The 20,098-nt window shown below is 36.7% G+C and overlaps 1 protein-coding gene across 5 annotated transcripts in view; it reads right to left on the reverse strand.

Moving 5' to 3' along the window:
* STAU1 (staufen double-stranded RNA binding protein 1) overlaps positions 1 to 19,553 on the reverse strand; it is a 24,839-nt gene extending 5,286 nt beyond the window's left edge. For 2 of the 5 annotated variants that reach the window (XM_010186620.1, XM_010186618.1), the window contains exons 1-9: positions 14,586 to 14,864; positions 13,664 to 13,788; positions 11,501 to 11,657; positions 9,689 to 9,827; positions 8,791 to 8,956; positions 3,603 to 3,701; positions 2,039 to 2,251; positions 1,351 to 1,494; positions 379 to 525 (exon numbers count right to left, since the gene is read on the reverse strand). In XM_010186620.1, coding sequence (XP_010184922.1) covers positions 379 to 525; positions 1,351 to 1,494; positions 2,039 to 2,251; positions 3,603 to 3,701; positions 8,791 to 8,956; positions 9,689 to 9,827; positions 11,501 to 11,657; positions 13,664 to 13,788; positions 14,586 to 14,778 — 1,383 coding nt within the window. In that variant the 5' untranslated portion in view covers positions 14,779 to 14,864. Of the gene's footprint in view, positions 1 to 378; positions 526 to 1,350; positions 1,495 to 2,038; positions 2,270 to 3,602; positions 3,702 to 8,790; positions 8,957 to 9,688; positions 9,828 to 11,500; positions 11,658 to 13,663; positions 13,789 to 14,585; positions 14,865 to 19,484 lie in introns of those variants that run through there. The other 3 variants (XM_010186617.1, XM_010186619.1, XM_010186621.1) reach the window with 3 other exon arrangements.
* Positions 19,554 to 20,098: the final 545 nt, after the last annotated feature.

The following is a 20,098-nucleotide window of genomic DNA, read 5'->3' on the forward strand; positions in this document are numbered from 1 at the left end:
CGCACTAAGGAAAGAGACCTGTAACAAACTTTTGACTTTGATTAGAGATACAGCTATGTAAAATGATTCCTACCACGAAGTTCGATAACCTACATGTCTGCAAGCTTCTAAGACCAAATACATCATTTATCACAGGTTCTGAGCCATTCTATAAAGAAGAAATACATTAGTATAGCCTCCTGAGGAGACTTTGATTTACTTGCAAAATTGAACCCTTAATGTACCCAAAATGCACTGTTTTTAGAGAACAGTACGACCGCTTCCTGGACAGCAAAAAGCATGAATTTACTACACTGTTACTGCCTTGCAATGCTGCTATCATTTCAACTCAACTTTTGCTGTAGCATTAAACAGCGGGGGATTCTTAAAGACTCTTACCTTCTCTTCTGTCTTTAATGCTGGCTTTGGAGGTTGAGGTTGAGGGATTTTGAAACCTAAAATTTCCAACATATTTTCAGCTGCATTGCGTTTAGCAACTTTTTTGTTTGTGCCCATTCCTTCAGCTGTGTGTACACCAACTTTCACCTGGACAAGAGAGGAAGAAAAAACAAATGAATTCTTAAACAATAGAATGAGGATTCACTTATTAGTGATCTGTGTCTCAAGCATGCTATGAGTCACAAAACAGCTCAAGTGATCATTATTCTAAGCAAGTTATCATTTATTATCAATGATCACTGGACTCCAAGCCAACTCAAACAGAATCACGCAAACAGTGTATTTCATCATCTCACCTTGGCAATGCTCAAAACTATCACAGCAGACAAATTTTTCCAAGCTGAAGTTACAGGTTTAGCAGATTTACTCATGTAATGGAAAAAAAGCAACTAACTTTCTTGTCTTGGCCAGGAGAGGTCTGGTGAATGCACTAATTATTAGAGGCTAATAGATATCCAGTATGAAAAATACGGCTATGCTATTGGGATTTGCAGTGCAAACTGCAGGAAGCGCTGCACTCTAAAACAACACATGAAAACTCAGGAAGAAGGAAATTAAGAATACCCAGGTTTGTGTTAATAAATCCTGCATTACGGAATATAAGAAACTCAGTGTCTCTTGACAGAATATTAACATTTCTGTTAATTAAAACATAAGGCAGTTACAACACAGACTTCTGGTGACCTATGCAATTTTATTTTTTCTTAAACATTATTCAGATCACTTTTCTTGAACCTTTATCTTCCTTGAATGCAGCTCACTAGATACCTACTTTATAAATTTCATGGAAATCTGGCCATAATCCTGTTAGCTTTGTATATCATCATGACACCATGATCAAAAAAAAATAGAAAACAGAAAAAAGAAGACATCACAGCCATGCAACTGGATTTCTCAAATTAACATACAAACCTGCATAACAAACTCCCTGCGCCTTGGAAGACCACGTTCTGTGATGAGCATGTACTCTGGTTCCTTCTCTTTCTTGGCCTGTTGTATCTGGGCAAGTCTGCTAATGGGATTCATTCCTTGACCATATTCTGGACTTGTTTGCAGCTATGTAGAACAATGTTGAGGAAATAAGCCAAAACTTGTGAATATTTGGTTTAACAGATAAATACAAAATGCCACTGAATTAATTAATCTCTAGAATTTAAAAACACTGAAATAAAGCTGCTTAATGAAATACTGTCACAGCCAAAGAGAAACACTCAATTTGTTTGGCTGTGCTGTCACAGCTGACCACATATAACCTACCACTGGTAATAGTTTTACAAGTTCTAATCCTGCTACATTAGGAGGGACAAGCTTGCAGGAGAATTTGCACAAGCAAAATCATGCAAGACCTGAAGCTGTAAAGTCTAAGGCTTGAAAGTCTGAGCTTGATTTTTATGTGCCACTCATTCTTTTATAAGGCTTCTCTTTCATCCCGAATTTACTGATAACTGTTGTAAAAATGGCATCAGAATCCCTTTGTGGGAGCAAAATATGATTTCATTTGTAGTACCAGACTGCTGATAAAAAGTTGAGCAGTTGAAAAGGGTCATCTCATTTGATGATTATTTACAGCAGTCAGATTTCCAATCTGTTTGTCTCTTACCTTCACTATTGATTTTGTTTTCTTTTTGATTCGTGGCTTCATTTTCTCAACCGTAGGAAGGGGTGGCAATTTTTTCAGTTCTTCTAGGACTGCTATTGCAGCATTTTTCTTTGAAATCTTCTTGCTTTTTCCTTCACCTTCACCCATGAATTCTCCAACTGACACCTTGGTTACAAAGCTCTTCATATGGGGAGGGCCACTTTCCTTGGTCACCTGTTTCAGAGGGAAAAACTGAGTGAAAGCGTGATAAACACTTATTAAAAAATGGTACGGCACATTGTTTATAGCAAACTTCTCTCAAGAACTATGAACAAAGAGATTTTAGATTCTCATATAATCCAGAAAGTAGAGATGTAAATCATACTCATTCTAATGACATAATCCCCCCCCAAATAAACATATACTTTAAAAAGATCAGATGCAGCAAGCAGTAGACAGTATTTACATGTAAGTCATTAACCCATCTTACTTAATTTACTGATTTGCTCTTTTGATATTAAAATACGACTGTTGTATTTCAGCAGTGTGTAGTTCCACACAATTAACATCACCTCATTAAATACATCATGTTACAGTAATAGAACATTACAGAGAAAGCAATTATTTAAGATGCATAATTTTAGTTCAGAAATCAAGAATTCTGGAGACATCCAAAAGACAGCTGCCTACTACAGATTTAGTCTTTTAACTCCATTCATAACACATTATACTGCAAAATATCCATAAAGTCAAAAAGTAAGAATTAATTAAGAACTTCCACCCCCAGCTGGCGTCGTGTGACAGTATATTTTTACCAGTGATGCTCAGGCTAATCTGCAATAATTGAAAGCTTCATGTAACATTTCATAGAACGGTTTTAGAAGCAATTTAGTTACACACAACTGCGTTTTCTTACTATAATAATTCAGATAGTTGACTTAAATTGTACTCTGCCAGCTCAGGAAAGCAGCATGATAAATTAATATTTCAGGGAAACAGAGATGCTCCTATGGCAGCCAGTGATTTAAGGTAACTAAAACTATCAAGGAGGGGCAAAGAGGCAGCAAGCAGCCAGGCCAAAGGGAAAGGAAAGTAAGTTGCACATGAGGTGACCTCATGGCAAGAAAAGAAACCTATTTGTGAGATACTGCAACTTGCGGGTAGTCCACATCAGTGCTTAATTAAGCAAATACTTCCATAAATGTCTTTCAGAGTGAGCTAGACTCTTTTGCCTTGACTCTGCACTTCGATGTTCTAACCACTAACGTGGGGTTGTGTTTTGTTGCTTCACTGTAATACTGATTTTTCAAAAAGCTTGGAAAAAAGATTGCACAGACAACCATAGCGCGGCTGTTCACTCATGTTACAATTTTAGTGCATGAATTTGTGAACAGGTGGATTTTTCTTTTTTCTTCACTTTAGCATATGAACTCCGAGACAATAAGGGTGACTGTCAAAGGCAGAAGTGTATTCACAACTAACAAGACATGTTAAAAGTCAGTTGTTTGGGTTATCTAGAAAAGACTCAATGTGAACCCTTAATATTCTCATAAAAACAAATCTAGAGCTTTTAAAATAAACATACCTCAAAATTCACAGGCAAGTTCCTTTTAAGTGCAATCTCAAAAACTTGGCTTATTTCAGATTTATTGAGATTTTCATCATCTGGTTCTTTTCCGTTAACCTAAAAGAAGCATACTCTATTTAAAATAAAGATCCTATTAAATTGAATTTTATCCATCCAACCAGTTTATGGAACTCTCCAAATTTTAAGTAGTCTAACCTTTACTGTCATTTTCCGTGAGTGTGTAGAAATGCAGCACACATACATTGAAATGTAAGCAGCTCATTTAAGGTGTATGTGTAAAATCTAGCAAACCTTCATATTTTCAGGTGCTCATTACAGTAAAGAACAAATGGAATAAGGGCCAATAGGTTTAAAAAATCTATTTATCGAAAAACAAACTGAAGTGTTAAATGAACTGATTTCCAAATGGAAGTACCTTTATGAAATACAGTTTTCATATGCTGATTGGACATTTGTACCAAAAGCACTAAGACAGTATCAGATAAGAGAAAGGGCAGGAAAAATAAAAGATTCTGAGAATGGGACCAATGTGAATAAAGGATGGCTAGTTAGACCCTGGCATAGTCCTATCTTTTAACATGTTCCTTTGCAAGTACTTCAGCTACAGATTTCTTTTTCTCATCTGAAGAACATACTATCAGGAACTTGCCTTAAATCAAATGGTGTACATCTCTGAGAACTTACACCTGCTCGGAGGACAGCAGTGCCAGGTGAAGCTTACCTACAGGCACTTCTACGTATCTCCAGGTAAAATTTTGATTGTGATTCCAAAAAAGTCTTCACTGATGTTGGGATCAACATGAACTAAGAGGCACGGTAACAGCAACAGATAAATTTTAAAACTAAGTGTCCAGCAGTGACATTGGAAAAGTTATGATAAAGATGAATAGCAACAATTTCACCAATTATGTCATGCCACAATACTTGTTATGTAACCAGGTAACAAAAATGATTTAAATATTTTATTGGAGCAGCAGAAATATGCTAGAGGGCTCTAATTGATTAAAACTAGTTTTGATGGTAGCAGGCATCCCCAGTGTCTGTTACTAGCAAGTTAGATTAAAACATGAAGGAATTTTTACATTTAAAAGCAGCCTCTTCTCATCTCAGAACAAACTATGAGTAAAACTACTCTGTGCTTTTTCACTCCTCTCACCATCCCATTAGATTTCACACTGTTCTTACGGGTTGACTTTGTATTTCAGCTTGGAGTTGCAAACATTTCAGAAGAGCACATACAGCCCAACATCCTTTTACAATGGTAACATCTGACCCCTCTGATCCCACTACTACATCCAGGCTCCAGTCTCTACGTGGAGGTGTACAATCTGCAGGCCTGTGAAAACTGAGACCACAGGATGGCACCACTCCCACAGGAGCGAGGTAGACGCACTACGCATTAGACTGCATGGCGGAGGCAGCTCCTACACTAGAGGAGCCATCCTACACCTCAGCAGAGCAAAACCAAGACTGAATACAGGAGTCAAACATCTTGATCATCATATTCTAAAGTCTATTTCAAATGCAATTGGTAAGTTCAAAAGGAATAGCATCACATACCTAGAAAAAATATTTGAACTACAAAGATCTTATTTTATTAGTTCTGGATCAGTTTATTTTATAGATCAAAAATAATCATACGCATACACTCTCCCTGTTTCTTTTTTCCTGCACACCTATACCTATCTGTAAAGGCTGCTTTCAAAGTAGTTTGCATGTGTTCATAGACTAAATTCTCCAAGGAATCTATGCCTCTAAATCAGAATGAGACCGTGAACATAAGCATTTACAACTCTTAGCTTTCATCAAATTGTTCAAATCCATCTCAAAAAAGTGAGAAAAAGTCACAAAAGGAAACAAAAGTGATCAATTAAAAAGCTCCCAGTCGAACTGCAGAAGTACTGTATTCCTTTAAGAAGGACTCACCCTTTTCTAGGAACTATTTCAACAGGCACTTCCTCAAAGACTGTTTATAAGCAAATGATGAAAACCAGTGTAGATGCTGGTTAGAACTACATTGATTTCAACCAGACTGTTCTCTTCCATGTTCAGGGTATAAGGAGCAGCTGATACTTATCAAGTAAGTTGGCAAAAAAACATAGAAACATAGACTAAATTCTTTTAGTCTTTTCAGGCAGAAATTGGAATTTCTATCTAAGAATTGCACTATAAAGCATAGTTTTCCATGTTTTCTAAGCTTTAAATAGATGCTTTATCATCTCTGTCTTTGAATATGCAAAGTAACCCGTACTGCCACTTTGTGTGTCTTAACTCCAATTAGACTAATTTAGGTTGGAAGGGTCCTTTAGAAGTCTCCTACTACAGCCTCCCACTCAAAGCAGAGCAGGCTTTAAAATGAAATTGGGTTGTCCAGGCAGGGCTTTGTCCAGCTGAGAGCTGGTATTATTAAATTTTTCTCCTGCTGCTTGCTTCTAGGTCTGTAGTCTGAGGAGGTGTGAGAAACGGTCATTCTTAGCCGTAAATCTAGCAATTTTATTCAATGATTTCTTGTTAAGCACAATATTTTCTAATTTAAAAATACAAGAATAAAATCTAGTAAATATAAACATTTGTAAAATAAAAATTATAATAAAACTAAAAAAAACCCCATCAAAACCAAACAACCAAAAATATGAGAGTACAAGCTTAAGCATACTCTGTATACACACACAAATGGGATACACAAAAATAACTACATTTAAAAGGGAAGTTACTGGCAACATCAAATGACAGGTAGGAAGTATCAGGATTATGCCTGCTTGTGAAATCTTAATTTGCCTCCCTTGTATACATGCATTGTAATAACATCTCTTACAATTTTACACTACTGTATCCTTCAAGGACCTTGCCTCGCTGAATGCAAGAATGAACAGTGCTCACTTCATGGTAAAACCTTCCTTATTTTATCTTCATCTTGTCTAGTGCAAAATGCTGTTAGAACAGCAGCAATTCCCTCAGACATTCCTAAAACCACAGTATTTGAATGCCACAAATATTAATAAACTTAGCGTTTAGCTACAAAACTTTAAGATCTGATTTATCTGAGTGCTTCTTATAAAACAGTACTCTCTGGTCAAAGGATTTCTCTCCTTAAGCATGGCGGCATTTCTTACTGTTCATTTTGTAGAAATGTCAAACATAAATAGAAAAGTAAGGCGACAAATGCGTGTTTCTCATGGAAGTTTAAGTGACTTGCCCAGCACACGTACAGCAGTGCTGTACATATACTGATTATTCATAAAATAATTCTCCCTTCTTGCAATCTCTTGCATCATTCACAATAGTATTTCCCTTATTATGTCCTTTAAAAAAACACCCAACAAACAAAAATGAGAAACTCGGTAGGTTGGTTTACTTCCTTGACCTCTCAATTTACACCTTTTCCACTGACTGAGACATCCTATAAGAAAAGGATACATGGTCACGTAAAGACAATTGCAGTGTTTGTCCTGAAGACCTCACATTACTCAACTATAAACACGACTCTAAAAATATTCAGAAAGTCATTTGTACAGAAGCATTTCTAAAAAAAGTAAACAGAAAAGAATTCAGCTACATGTGATCCTATTATTTTCTGCAGACTCCTTGCAGAGCTTTGTGCAGAGATACACAGAGCTTTGCTACCTGAGGTGGAAAAATGGCTGATGACAGTAGGTCATATTTTACAAGGATGAATGCAAAAAGGACATGTTATGCATTACTGACACAGAACAACAATACTCAGGAATTTGGGGTTACCCTGCTCCGAAGGGGAACATCTGCCTCAGGCTTGACCTCTCCTACATGAAGGCCTCCAGCTTGTCCCTGACCATACTCAACCTATCACCACTTCTGGATTTCAGTGCAGAACTCTTCTCCACTCATTCAGCTTCTAATCCCAGCATCGCTCTCTTCTCCCCAGTACCATTTGTAATCCCTTGACTCTTAGTAGCCTCCATTATTCAATAATCTACATTCCTCCAGGAGAGCTTTTTGTTACCCAAATGACTACTACCAGTACCTCCTACGCCTCTTCGCTGAACCATCAGATCCAGTGTTTTTGCCTAATTATCTGGGCAATGCTCTTCCCCACAGAAACATTCAGAAGTTTTAACTCAGTGTCCCTTGGCTTCACACCACATTTCCTCAGTCCTTTTGCTCTGCCATTCCTGGTAGTTCACAGCTATTCTTTTCCCCAGTATGAGACACTTTGTTACCTTCTTGTCCAATTCTTCATTTTCCTTCTTTCTCAACACATAGCCAGGCTCTGCAAGTTCTCATACTCTCCATATTGTAAAATATCAGTCTAACCTCCACCTCCCCATCCTCACCTCTCTGGCAATGCCCTAACCTCTCTTGCTTCTAGGTTTGTACTGCACGACCACCTCCTCAACATGACCTAGATGCCAGCATGGAGCACACATCAACAGATCTCAAGCCCACATAACTCAGACAGGTATAATAAGCCCATACAGAAAAGACTAAATACACTCTTTGTGGTCATCTTTCGCCAAAGCAGTCAGCCAGTGTACATGGAGAGGGTGCACACAGTCAACCATCCCCAGGAGCTGTCAGCAACTCATGTGCACACAATGAGACCTTCTAAGCAACTTAATAAAAAGCATGAAAAAAACCCAAGCAGTAATATGTCTTGGAATGGAAAGTGCTGGGCAGCCATAAATAACAGAAGGATAAAAATTTGCTTCTTACAGTCACATCAAAATGTGTGTATAAGTGTACTGCTTCCATGAACTTCCTGCTCTTCTAGAATGTCCATGGTTCTTTCCAAAATCACGTAGGAGTTTTGCCCAGGAAGCAAACCCACGTCTGGTTTCTGTGTTGCCCATACTAAAATACAAGTACCCCTTTTATACACTTCTTGAGAAGTTTGTATATGATCTGCACCTGATGAGATATTAGTTCCTATCTATGCTTCCCGTGCTCATATCTGACAGAGGTCTATAGCATTGCTGTGGAAAAATATGACAGCAAAAGAATTAATATAACTTCATTTGGGAAAACTCTAGTTCCATAGAAATTTATGTTTTTAAATCAAAGTGTTTCTATTGACACAAGTAGGTCAACACTACTACAACAGAATTACGTTTCACAACTGTCATCTTCCTCTCAATGAGGAAAAAAATCTACAACAGTATCTCAGTTTATCTTAGCAATGTATGCTTACAACACGAAGATTAGTTCCCACCTCTGGTTTCTCAGGCAAGGGCTCATTCTGCAGAACTTTCAGTGCTTTAGCAGCTGCATCGTGCTTAGCAGCTTGTCTTGTTCTTCCTTTCCCATGAAACTGCTGCCCTCCAATTGAAAGCTCAACTTGATAAAGTAAGGGTCCAACAGGAAATGGGTAAAAGTACCTGCAAAGAGAGAGATTTAAATAAGCAAATAGTTTGGCCTACAAAGTAAACAGAAACATAAGTTACATGTGGATGAATCTCTTGGATATCAGTAACCACGACACATCACTAAAGCACTAGTATTAAAAAGCCAAATTTTGATTTAAAGTAAAAAATATTTTACGGAGACATTTGAAAGAGTAGCAACGTTTCTTGTTTTACAATGCAAACAACTAGAAAAGAGAAAGACAATGTAACTGCTTTTATAGTCTTGGCAGGCCGGTAAGTTTTGAATTCTCAATTTCTATGCTCATATAAAATTCTTTAAACTGAAGCTGTAATTTAAATAGTTTTAGAAAAAGTATCAAAAATGTTTTCTTCAATTTTGCTTTTACACACAAAGGAAATGCAAGAAATATTTAGCTAATATTTAGCTATTCATTTGATAAAGTTGGCTATATCCAAATGCCCTCACAAACGCTTCATCATTTGGTTCAGTTCTCTTTTCCATACCCTTCCTCTCCCCCACTCCCAATAAAAAAACCCCAAACGTTACATAAGACAAAATGCAGATATTAATGGGGTGTACTCATCAAAACCTTTTGCCTCATGAACTGGCTATGAGCTGAATATCCCTTTAAGGGATGTTGTATTTTTCGCTAGTTTTCAGAAGATAGCATCAAAGCATTGGGACGAAGAGAGCGGAAGCTCAAAGATATGAGACTGCAAAACAAAAAATTAAGTAATACATACCGTGGAGGATAAGTACCCCCTCTCATAGTATAGTTGTAAGTGGATCTCATCCCTGTATAAGGATCGATAGGTTTGTACATAGGTTTCTTTCCCAGCTTCATGCAAAGTGCATTTAACTCCACTGTGGGGGTTACACTGTCTAAATAAAAAGGAATATAGAGAGTTGTCCAACTGTCACCAGGACCTGAAACAATCTAAGTTCTTGTGTTGCCTCAAAGCAGCAAAAAATGAACTCCAGTTCTGCCCTATGCAGTATCTTAAATGAATGAACTCTGAAAAGAAATGCTAATGAACACAAAGGAAATCAGTCTATATGATGCCTATTAAATTAGCAGCCTAGAACAGTTATGACAAATCCCATTACAAAAAAGTGAATTTTCTGGGTGTGTTCTTTTTTATTTTGCTTTAAACTTGTAAGGCTACCAATTTACTTATTTTTACAGTGTATCTAACAATGTGGTGTGCAGAACAGAAATTTCTCTTCCCAAAAAACAGACTTTTAAATTAACAGATGTTTGCTGAGAATGATTAAATGTTTCACTTTGTACTCAATGGCCTAAGAAGGGTTTTTATGACCCTTCACTTTCAAATTGCAACTGGCCCTTTCAAAACAAAGGTGTACTGCTACTGAGGGCTAGAAATACTTCTCTCAGTGCAAATATCATGTGGATGGAGATCTGACTCAATGACTATTTTCATTTGAGAAAGAACAGTCACATAAATGGTCAATTTTCTATCACAGGCCTCACTGGCTCAAAAATCAGCGTGTACTCCAGTACAACAGTGTTTTGTTAAAGACAACTGCCAAACAGAAATGAGATTATGGAACAGACTCACAGACAAGATCAGTAGTTGCTAGCTTCTAAGATTTTCACTGTCAATTGCACTAAGTGTTTCTAAAGAAAGAACTTAGATGATATCAGAATACAACTGGCACAAAAAGATAAGTTTTCTCCTTTGCTGAACACACTGATGCAATCCTAATAGTTTTGAACTGAAGTGACTAAGGGTAAATGCAAAATAGCCACACGTGCAGCTAAGATGTGACCCTAGTTCATACTTAACTTTACATTTTAAACATATCTTAAAAGCAAATTTAGTAAAGTAAGACGTTTCCTAAACACAGCTAGCTACAACTTAAATTATTTTATACAAATCACCATCTATTTCTCTTTAAAGAAGTATAAATCATGCAAATTTCAATGATCCAGTCAATCCCTCAATACAAATTTAACAGTTGTGGGTCTGGAGTTTTTTTTGGGGTGGGGTGAGGTGTGGAGAGGGGGGAAAGAAGCTGTTGGGAGTTTTTGTTGTTGTTTGGTTTGGTTTTTACTTTCTTTCCAATGAAATTTTTATTGTTAAGCTTTTGAATTTTCCTGTCAGAATTGTGAAACACATTCACTGACCCATGCAAAAGATTATTCTTCACTGTGACCCAATTCCTCTTTTTTTTTGGATTCTTTTTTACTTAATTTTCTTTTTTAAATATTAAGATAAACACCTTTTCTAGGATTTCACCAAGTGTTACAATACAAAACTAAGTTAAGCAGTGGGTTCTTCAAGCCTGAATTACTTGATGGAAAAACCCTATGCTTTTAACATGTTAATATGATTATTTTTATCATTTTGCCTACAATGATCGAAGATTAAATCAAGATGATGGTCTCACAAAACCTGACAATTGCCATTGTTAAATATGCAGAATTACTATTGTTATTAATTCTCATGCAACTTTAAAATACATACCAAAAACAGAAAGGTGTGTTATATATACATTTACTTCTTTAAAAAACAGTTTTTTGTGGCATATACCTGGATTCTTGCCTTCACTACGGGATGGACGAGCCGTAGGCTTAGGGAATTTTGTCCCTTCCAAAGCTTTGGCAGCTGCCGCATGTTGCGCTTTTTTAATACTAGTTCCTTCAGCTTCCCAGTGCTGGTCCCCAAGAGTCAGTTGCACTGTAAACACCTCAAAAATAGAAATAATGAATTTTATTATGAGCTTCTTCAGAACTCACGATTTGTTAGACCCCCTTATACAAAACAGTGAGTCTTTTGCAAAAGTTGAGAATATGATAATAAAAGTTTTCCTCAACTAACCTGTCATTAGCAGATTTTAAACACTTTGGACATCAACACGATTTCCCTGATTACTGAACTAAGAAGTTCACAATAATCGTAGCTAGCAACTATCCTGCATTCTGCACGAGATCACAGAGGCTAAATAACAGAAGACACAACGTGTATAGAGGTGACAGCTACGTGGATGGCTGGTATGCCAACATTCCTCTGAACAGGAGCCTTGAAATTCAGACTTTTTTATTCTACGTAACTCAATTCTTGCTTCAATATTGTGGTTTGTTTTTTTTTTTTTAACAGTATTTTTTAGCAGTTTGAAGAAAGATAAATTCATGTTGCACCATAAAAGCTTTTACATGCCCACAGGTGAGCACAAGTCTATTTGATGATAGAGCCAAGTTCTGTGGCACTTCTTTCTAAGTATGTGGGATAAAGATATATATTGCCCAAAATTTTCACAAATTAATCAGACAACAGCAAGCCAAGGTCTCCCTGGTAATTAAATGAAGTTTAATTTCATTCAGAATAAAAACACAAGTGAAGAGATGCTGTGAATGTTATTCTAATATTTTTGTAAATGCAAACCTTGCCTCCTTTGCACATTGAAGCTGACAGTACACATATTTTGGACAAAAGACTTTATTTCTTAATGTTATTCAATTCCAAGGCAATTCCTCTAACATACTAATAGACACTGTTCCAGGAAACACCTTATGGAGACAATGTCAGATTAAATAGACATATCCCAGATTGATTTTCCTTTTATGACTTGACCTCAGTTCTCATACAACAGAGCTCTTCAGTGAGGATTAAAAAGCTCAATAATGCTTTTAACTCCCTTCTTCACTGTTCTTTGAAGTAACTGCTTGTCTATTTGCTATTCCTAAAAAACTATCTCTCTGCATATGAGCAGAACACTGATGGAATTGTGTATTACTGAGATTTTGACACACTGTAAAATACACACCATGATATGGGATGCACACCACATGCTGGTCTGCCCTAGGCATTCCTATATTCCCACTGTGAGGGACTAAAGATTCTTCTGCTAAAGTAACTGTTCCAGAACAGATGAATGTTCAGTACAGTTCAATCATGCTGTATTTAAGCATTAAAGAACATACACCAAGATCCTTGTTCTCCAGCAATTGGGCAATTAGGATAGACAGGTTCATTTTATTTACAACTGAAGCAGAGCAACAGTAAAGCAACATTCAGGTATGATGTGCACAAGGAAGAACAACTCGTGAAACTGAGTAGTAAAACTTATTCAAGGCATATTTACAAATACAGATTTGTACCTCACCATAGACACAAAAGCACTGCAGCTCCTTATGTAGTATTTTTCCTGAAGAAACAAAATTTCCATAAACCTTCCTGCATCTCATGGGATAATTTGGACTAAGATACTATTTTCATTTCTTAAAGTTTGTGGGATTAATCTCAGCATATTAAAGTGCATGACAGGAAGAACACAGAAAATTTGCAGAACAGGCAAGATGTAGAACAAAAGCTTAACATTGTGCCAGAAAGTGCATGAAGACCAACCATATTTAATGTAACTTTTTCAGCAAAGACTGCAATGGACAAACCTTGCTTTATTAAATGAAAGTCAAAGCCAAGCATCTCATAATGGAGCTAACATGAATAACTCTTCAAAAAAGCTAAGTAGTTTTAGGTAACAGGTAAGTTCAACCTGTATGTACTTTGGGAAACCAACCTTTCAGTACACATGTAACAGCTTCACACTTTCCCTACCATCAGTACTTTGGTAAGCCTCCCATTCCTCTCTATTATTCTGTAGTATCTTGCACCAAAAGAACATACTTTGCCTTTCCACTTAGGAAAGTGAAAGAGCATGAACAGCAGCAATAAGAAACTCGTCTGATTATTTACCTTAGAATGAGCTGGACCTTGCTCACTCAAAAGCTTATACTCAGGCTGAATCTTGTTGAAACGGGCTAACTCATTCACAAGACACATTGGGGTTTTCTCTTTGGGGTTTGCCATGTTTGAAGGAGCTGAAAGATCACGTAAAATTAAATAAATGAACAGGTAGATATGAACCCTACTACAATTTTTAATTTAAAAATCTCATTGGTTAGCATTTAGTCGTCTGCAATACACTACTTCTCAGAAAAGATTTGCTGGGATAGACAGCTCTGCTCATTAGTCCAACTGGCAACAATCTACTGAACTCTGGGATTTCCAAGCAACATACAAGCTTAAAAGACAGCATCATTAAATGTAATGTTTTAGTGCAAGCCAGAAGTATGAAGTTAGGAGACTCCCGCATTTAGCTTGCATCTTCTGTAGTACATTTCAAGGAGCAAATCTTCTAAGTATTCGTCATGGTCACTTGCTTTGAATAATTTCAGAAAGTCAGCTAATTTCTTTTTCCTTCTCCTATTTTGCCCTACTACCTATTTTTTATTTACTACTTTCTGTTTGCACAATGTATTTATCATTAATCTGATCATAAAAGAACTAAAGATAACAGAACTAAACAAACTGTTAAAAACACCACATTTTTATATTAAAAAGGCTACTTATAGAAAAGATGGATAGCAATGTCTGAAAAATACAACATTATACCATTTTGAATATTCTTCACTATTACAAACATTTCAATTAATAAAACGTCATGGAAAAGGTATCTTCTGCCTGTCTCAAACAGATTTAATGCAACATTACAAGCTTAAATTACTAAAGATAAATTACTTTAAAAGTATTTGTATGTGCAAGACATAAGGAATATATAATGCTAAACTATAAACACTAAGAATAGATACACTTATTAACAGACACTCAATCTTACCTGCAGCTGCGTTGGTGGATGTAACTGATGCAGAGGGTAAAGCAGAGTTTTGGATAGGTCTACCTGCATTTTCAGAGGGCAAAGAACTTGTAGTAGAAGGAATACTCAAAGGCTGTGAGAGAGATGGGTTTTTATTCAATATTTGGCTCCCTGCAAGGGCAGCAGAAGGATTCTGAATTTGAACTTGAGACATGTTCACTTCCAACCAGAGCAGATTACTGTAGGGAATCAGCTTTGAATGCAGGCAAACTCAGTGTGATGAAGCCAAATTGCTGACCTAAAACGTAAAGATGAAAAAAAGATTATAGTAAACATTTAGCATTCTCTAACTAACAACCTATTGAAATTATTTCTCCATTAGCAAAAAAGGGAAAAAGTGTTCAATAGAGCATCCGTTGTTTCAATTTTGTATGCCGTACGCCACTTATGCATCCAGTTTTAACAGCCTGTTTCAATCTATATCCTATATCATTTAAGTTTTACATTTATTTCATTTATAAAAGAGAAGCAGCACAGAAGCTTTATTTATGCTTGCTCATTAAAGATCAGCTACCCGTTTTCCCCATCAATGAATCCACTTACAACGCAAATCCAGTTACTTAAACTGACAGCCACTGCTTACGTACTAAACAAAGGGCAACTTTCATGAACAGATTCCGTTTCATGTGTTATGCCATTTGAAGTTACAGTTTTTAACTTGGAAGGGCAAGCAATAAATGCAGTCTTTACAAAACAACTATTCAGAGCATGCATCCTTTATCATCATCACAAATTTTCCCTCCCCAGCATCACCAAGAACGCCTAACTATTTACGAGGGGAACAAAACTGGGGTCCAGCAGAAAGTGCCGAATTAGCTATGACTGGGAAAAGTGAAGGCGTAAGAGTTTGTAAACTTTATAAGCTACATGTGCTTTGAAGGTTACTTCTATTTACACCAGAATCTGTCTCAGTCACAGTTCAAGCATCAATTTACTTATCTGGCCTTGCAAACACCATAAACAAATGTTGAAAGGGCTCATAGGCGTCTATGTTCATTTAAGGAAAAAAACCTCCAAGCGATGAACTTGCACCAGTCCAGGGTGAAATATTGTGATAGGTCTTTCCTCCACCGACAAATTAGTATTAGATTTCTCTTACACATGGATGCAACATTATCTTCATGTTCAGTTAAATCTAAATATACACTAACAGGTTGCCAGTTTGAAGGCTATCATTGCTGCCAAAGCTCAGCTGCCCATATCCATTTACGATCCACATATCAATTTATTTATTACAAATCAATTTTACAGCCAAGTAAATACATTTTACACACAAAGGCACACACACGTGCACACATACAATAGTCAACTATAGATTTTATTAGGACGGGAAGAGAAGGATTCTTTCTTCATTTATAGATGAAGAGGAAAAATCACTGCCGCAGATACCACCAGGGAGCTATTAGTAGCAACACTACTCCACTAGTGCTCTGTAAGCTCCACATTCTGAACCTGTGAATGGACTTCCAAATGTAAGAGGAGCAGCAATGAGTCAGAGTGAAGTTTTCAGCTCGTTATTGACAAAACAAACCAAGAGGAAAACCTAGGTTAATACATTCATGGATATAAAGACTTATTTAATAAGTGAGCAAATAAATAAATAAGAGGAAAGAAGCCACTGGAAAACAACAGATATACCAACAAATCTACCACCTGGAATATTTTTACTTTGAAAAAATACCACAATCACATCAGGCTCATAATACTACTGGTTGGACAACTTTATTTTTTACTAAAGAGTTAAATTAGTTCAGATCTCATTAGTTCAGAAGACCTATATGTAGATTATACTCAAAACAAATCCTGTATTTGACTACTAAATACACAGAAGTTACACGTTGGGTGCATTATAACTGTGAAAATGGTATTAAGACATCTGTCTAAAGGAGCTCCAACAAGTTGTAAGACAGAGATTAAAAGTATGCACAATAAGACTCCAGGGTCTTATAATCATGAAGTTTCATTCCCAGGAGTATCACTAGAAACACTGACAATTTTCAAACATGATATAATAACAATAATTGTCTGGAAAAGACTATAAAGTCCCACAGTGCAATAAAAAAGCCACTTCTCCTTTCCTGCTTTAGCGCAATGTCCTTCGAAGTAACTGAAGTGAAACAGTTTCTAAGCCACATATTTTGAGCAGATGACACCATTTTTTTAAATTAAATTTTTAAGTCAATAACATCAGGATCTTTCAGATTCTGCTGGAAAGGAAGTCTGAAATTCTTCTCTGAAAACTCTGCCTACAAGCACTTCGCTTTTAAAGCAAGGCACTATCCTTAATTTACTTGCCATCACTTGGTTTTAGGGAACATGGCATTTCATCTCCAAAATACATACATTAAAGTGGGTTTCTAGTCTACTATCATACAAATGCAGAGAACAACAGTATACCGATCCCTAGTAATTTTTTTTCCCCCCAAGAAGGGAAGTCCCTGACAAGAATGTTATTAGTTCACTTTCTATACTTAAGGCAGAGTACTACAGAACCTCACACTGGTACAGCTCAGCCTGCTCTCTACCCAGGTCTCTGTCCATCAAGAGTTATATGAAAATGCTTTTCTGCAAACACCTCCAGTTAGAAATAATATTCGGGACAGACAATTCAGCCATTATTCCCAAAAATCTGTGGAGACTTGAAGTCACATCCTAGTGCTTGAAACAGTAAGGTTTTGTAAACCAATCCAATTTCAAATAGACTTCAACTGTGCACATTCCATGCCCAGACAAAAAAAAATGCTGCAGACACATCCATAGCTCATAACCTGCTTCTTCTCAGCATAGAGACCAACTGCCTAACTTGTTCTGCACTCTGGCTGCTCAGTCACATCCAAACAGACTCAGGAAGGACCTAGGAAAGTGTTTGAAGCACACCTCCATGCAATTCACCACATGCCCTCACCAACCCTTCAACCAACTGGAAGAGTTCAGGCTTTAGGTACTTGCTGGGAATCCAAAAGACTTCCAACCTCACAAGAAACCAAGCACTCCGAGCTTAAGGTCCCTTTATGAATCTGTAAGTTCGCAACAATCCCACCCACCCTTCTTCACAAAATGTTTTGCAGTTACAAGCCTTGTTATGATTTGACAGCCAAAATTTCATACAAATACCTGGCCTCTGGAGCCATTAATTTAGCAAGAAAGAAAAGATGTACTCAACAGGGAGTACAATGTCTAACAAAAAATAAATGTTAAATAGTCAATAAGCTATATCTTTACTTGAAATAGAAATAGAAATCTGAAAACTGTAGTATACACTGCTCTTCCAGGTTTACCCCAAGACATTCAAGTAGCTCAGTACCTGGGCATGCCAGTCTTTCACCATAGCTGAACAGGAATTTATCATCAGGGAGAGAACTGAATTGCAATGAAAAGAAAACTCTTCCAATTACTGTATAATTATTAACTTAAGTGAATATAAAGCTTGTTTCTACATAAACTGCTGCATCACCATCACGTTTCTCTCTCCTTCACCAAAACACCAATCTCACATGTTTTTATATTTATATCAAAAGCCGAATCTACATCCTGTAAGTTATCAGCAATTCAGAACTATTTCAGCATTCATTAGATTGGAACTCAGGCAGAACCAAAGCAAAGTAGGCATTAAAAACATCTTGTGAATTGTTGAAATTCCACTTTACAAGTTTCTGACAATTTTAGACACTACATAGCAACTTACAAGATTACACTTTACGAGTTGATATATACAAACATACGTTTTCTTTTTAAAAACATTTAGCTCATACTTTGAAAAGCAACTTCAAAGAACAGTCTGACAAAACAAACTAGAATTCTGTTTGTATTCCTCCAGCTACCTGTGAAGTTTATGATACTGTCGTTGATTTGTGTGAACTATTTCACTAGGCTCTAAGAACTCACTGTCCATCACTGCACATTTAATTACAGGTTATTTGGGGATTACAAAAAGGGCTTACAGTTGTACAAAGTAATACGCCCTCTACAGTATAACAGGCTTACAAAATCCTAACAATTCAAGAAAAAGCACTATAATCCAGAAAGTTGAGGCTAACAACTAACTTATAAAGGCTGTTTTGGTGAATAGAGAAACAAAGAGATGCCAATACTTCAGGTGATTTTTCCACGTAATCAGCGGTTAGTTACTTCCAACTTTTCAAGATGAGTACAAATAACTAACCCCTACACAATACTTGAGGCGTTACTAGAACTTAAAACCACCCACTAATAACATAGGAAGATAAGCAAAAGAACAGATGTTCTACTCATACCATCTGAGCTAGCAGCTAAGCACATAACCTGCTCCTTTCCCACCCTTCCACACTTACTTTTTGCTAACTCAGACATTAATATTTTAAATTTTATTGAGGTAGTGTTGCACTACAATGTTATCCTCATGACAGTAATGACTGCCATCAAACAACTCAATGACCTATGGACAATAATAAACCCAGAGACATGGGTTTTCAGATGACAGAACACCGATCCCTGATTTAGATTTTAGTTTATTTTGGTGCATCAATGCCTAGAATATTCCCAGAAATTCTGAATACATTCAAATGCACAGTTCAGAAGTCACTAAGGTAACCAAAAGGCAAGCAAAGAAATGCACAAAGATGTGAACATAGTCTCTGTCTACTCAGCCAAAAATAAATTAAAATCTTCCTATATAAAAGAAAGAATGCATTTTCAGATAAATGTTCTCTTGAGGCTTTTTGTGTCATAATTCTCAAAGGTGTTGCAGAGAGAAGCTAGAGGATCAAACAAAAAACCAGGCACTTCCTGCGGATAATCATGTTCTACCACAATTTGTGGTTTCTGTAATATGACGCAAATGAAAGGTAAGAAACTTTAATGTTTTAAGTAAGTTTCCTGTACCTTTAGGAGATCCTGAGAGTGAAGATTTGGATTTAGTTCTGAATAGTAAATTTATGATGGAGAATGCCTAAAAGGAAAAACAGAGAGTTAGCATTTTGCTTCCTAAAGCCACAAGATCATCTGTAGTAAATGTCTACATGGAGCTTGCCTCACCCGTTTGGATGGCAAGAATTTGTGTGACCACTAAATTCTCAGCAACAGACTGCTCGATGGAGCTATGTTTTGCCAAGCAGAAATTCCGACGTGATCCAAGAATCTTCTTTCCTTGCTCTTTCCCCAAACCCAAGTGATTTTTCTTACATAAGCAGTGGAATCTCACAACAGTGCTCTTTGCAGGACTATAAAAGCCACTTACAAATTTTCTTTGTGTACTAAGGCTTCCAGTTCTGTAGAAATCAACCTTCTTCCTAACAGCCCTAAAATCAGCTACTGAAATTAGACCTAGACCTTAATTTGCAAAGCCAAACCAAAAGCAAGCTACCAACCCAAAAAACTCTGGCAGCTATTACCTGCAAAAATCTGATCTAAATTATACCTTTTGGCTACATTTCCAGTGTAATGATTTCACTCATAAATAGGCACATAAAAATCAGCCTAGATAAAATCATTTTAGA

The sequence above is a fragment of the Mesitornis unicolor genome, unplaced genomic scaffold (assembly GCF_000695765.1).
Source record: "Mesitornis unicolor isolate BGI_N332 unplaced genomic scaffold, ASM69576v1 scaffold42376, whole genome shotgun sequence".
In the NCBI taxonomy this organism is placed as follows: Eukaryota; Metazoa; Chordata; class Aves; order Mesitornithiformes; family Mesitornithidae; genus Mesitornis; species Mesitornis unicolor.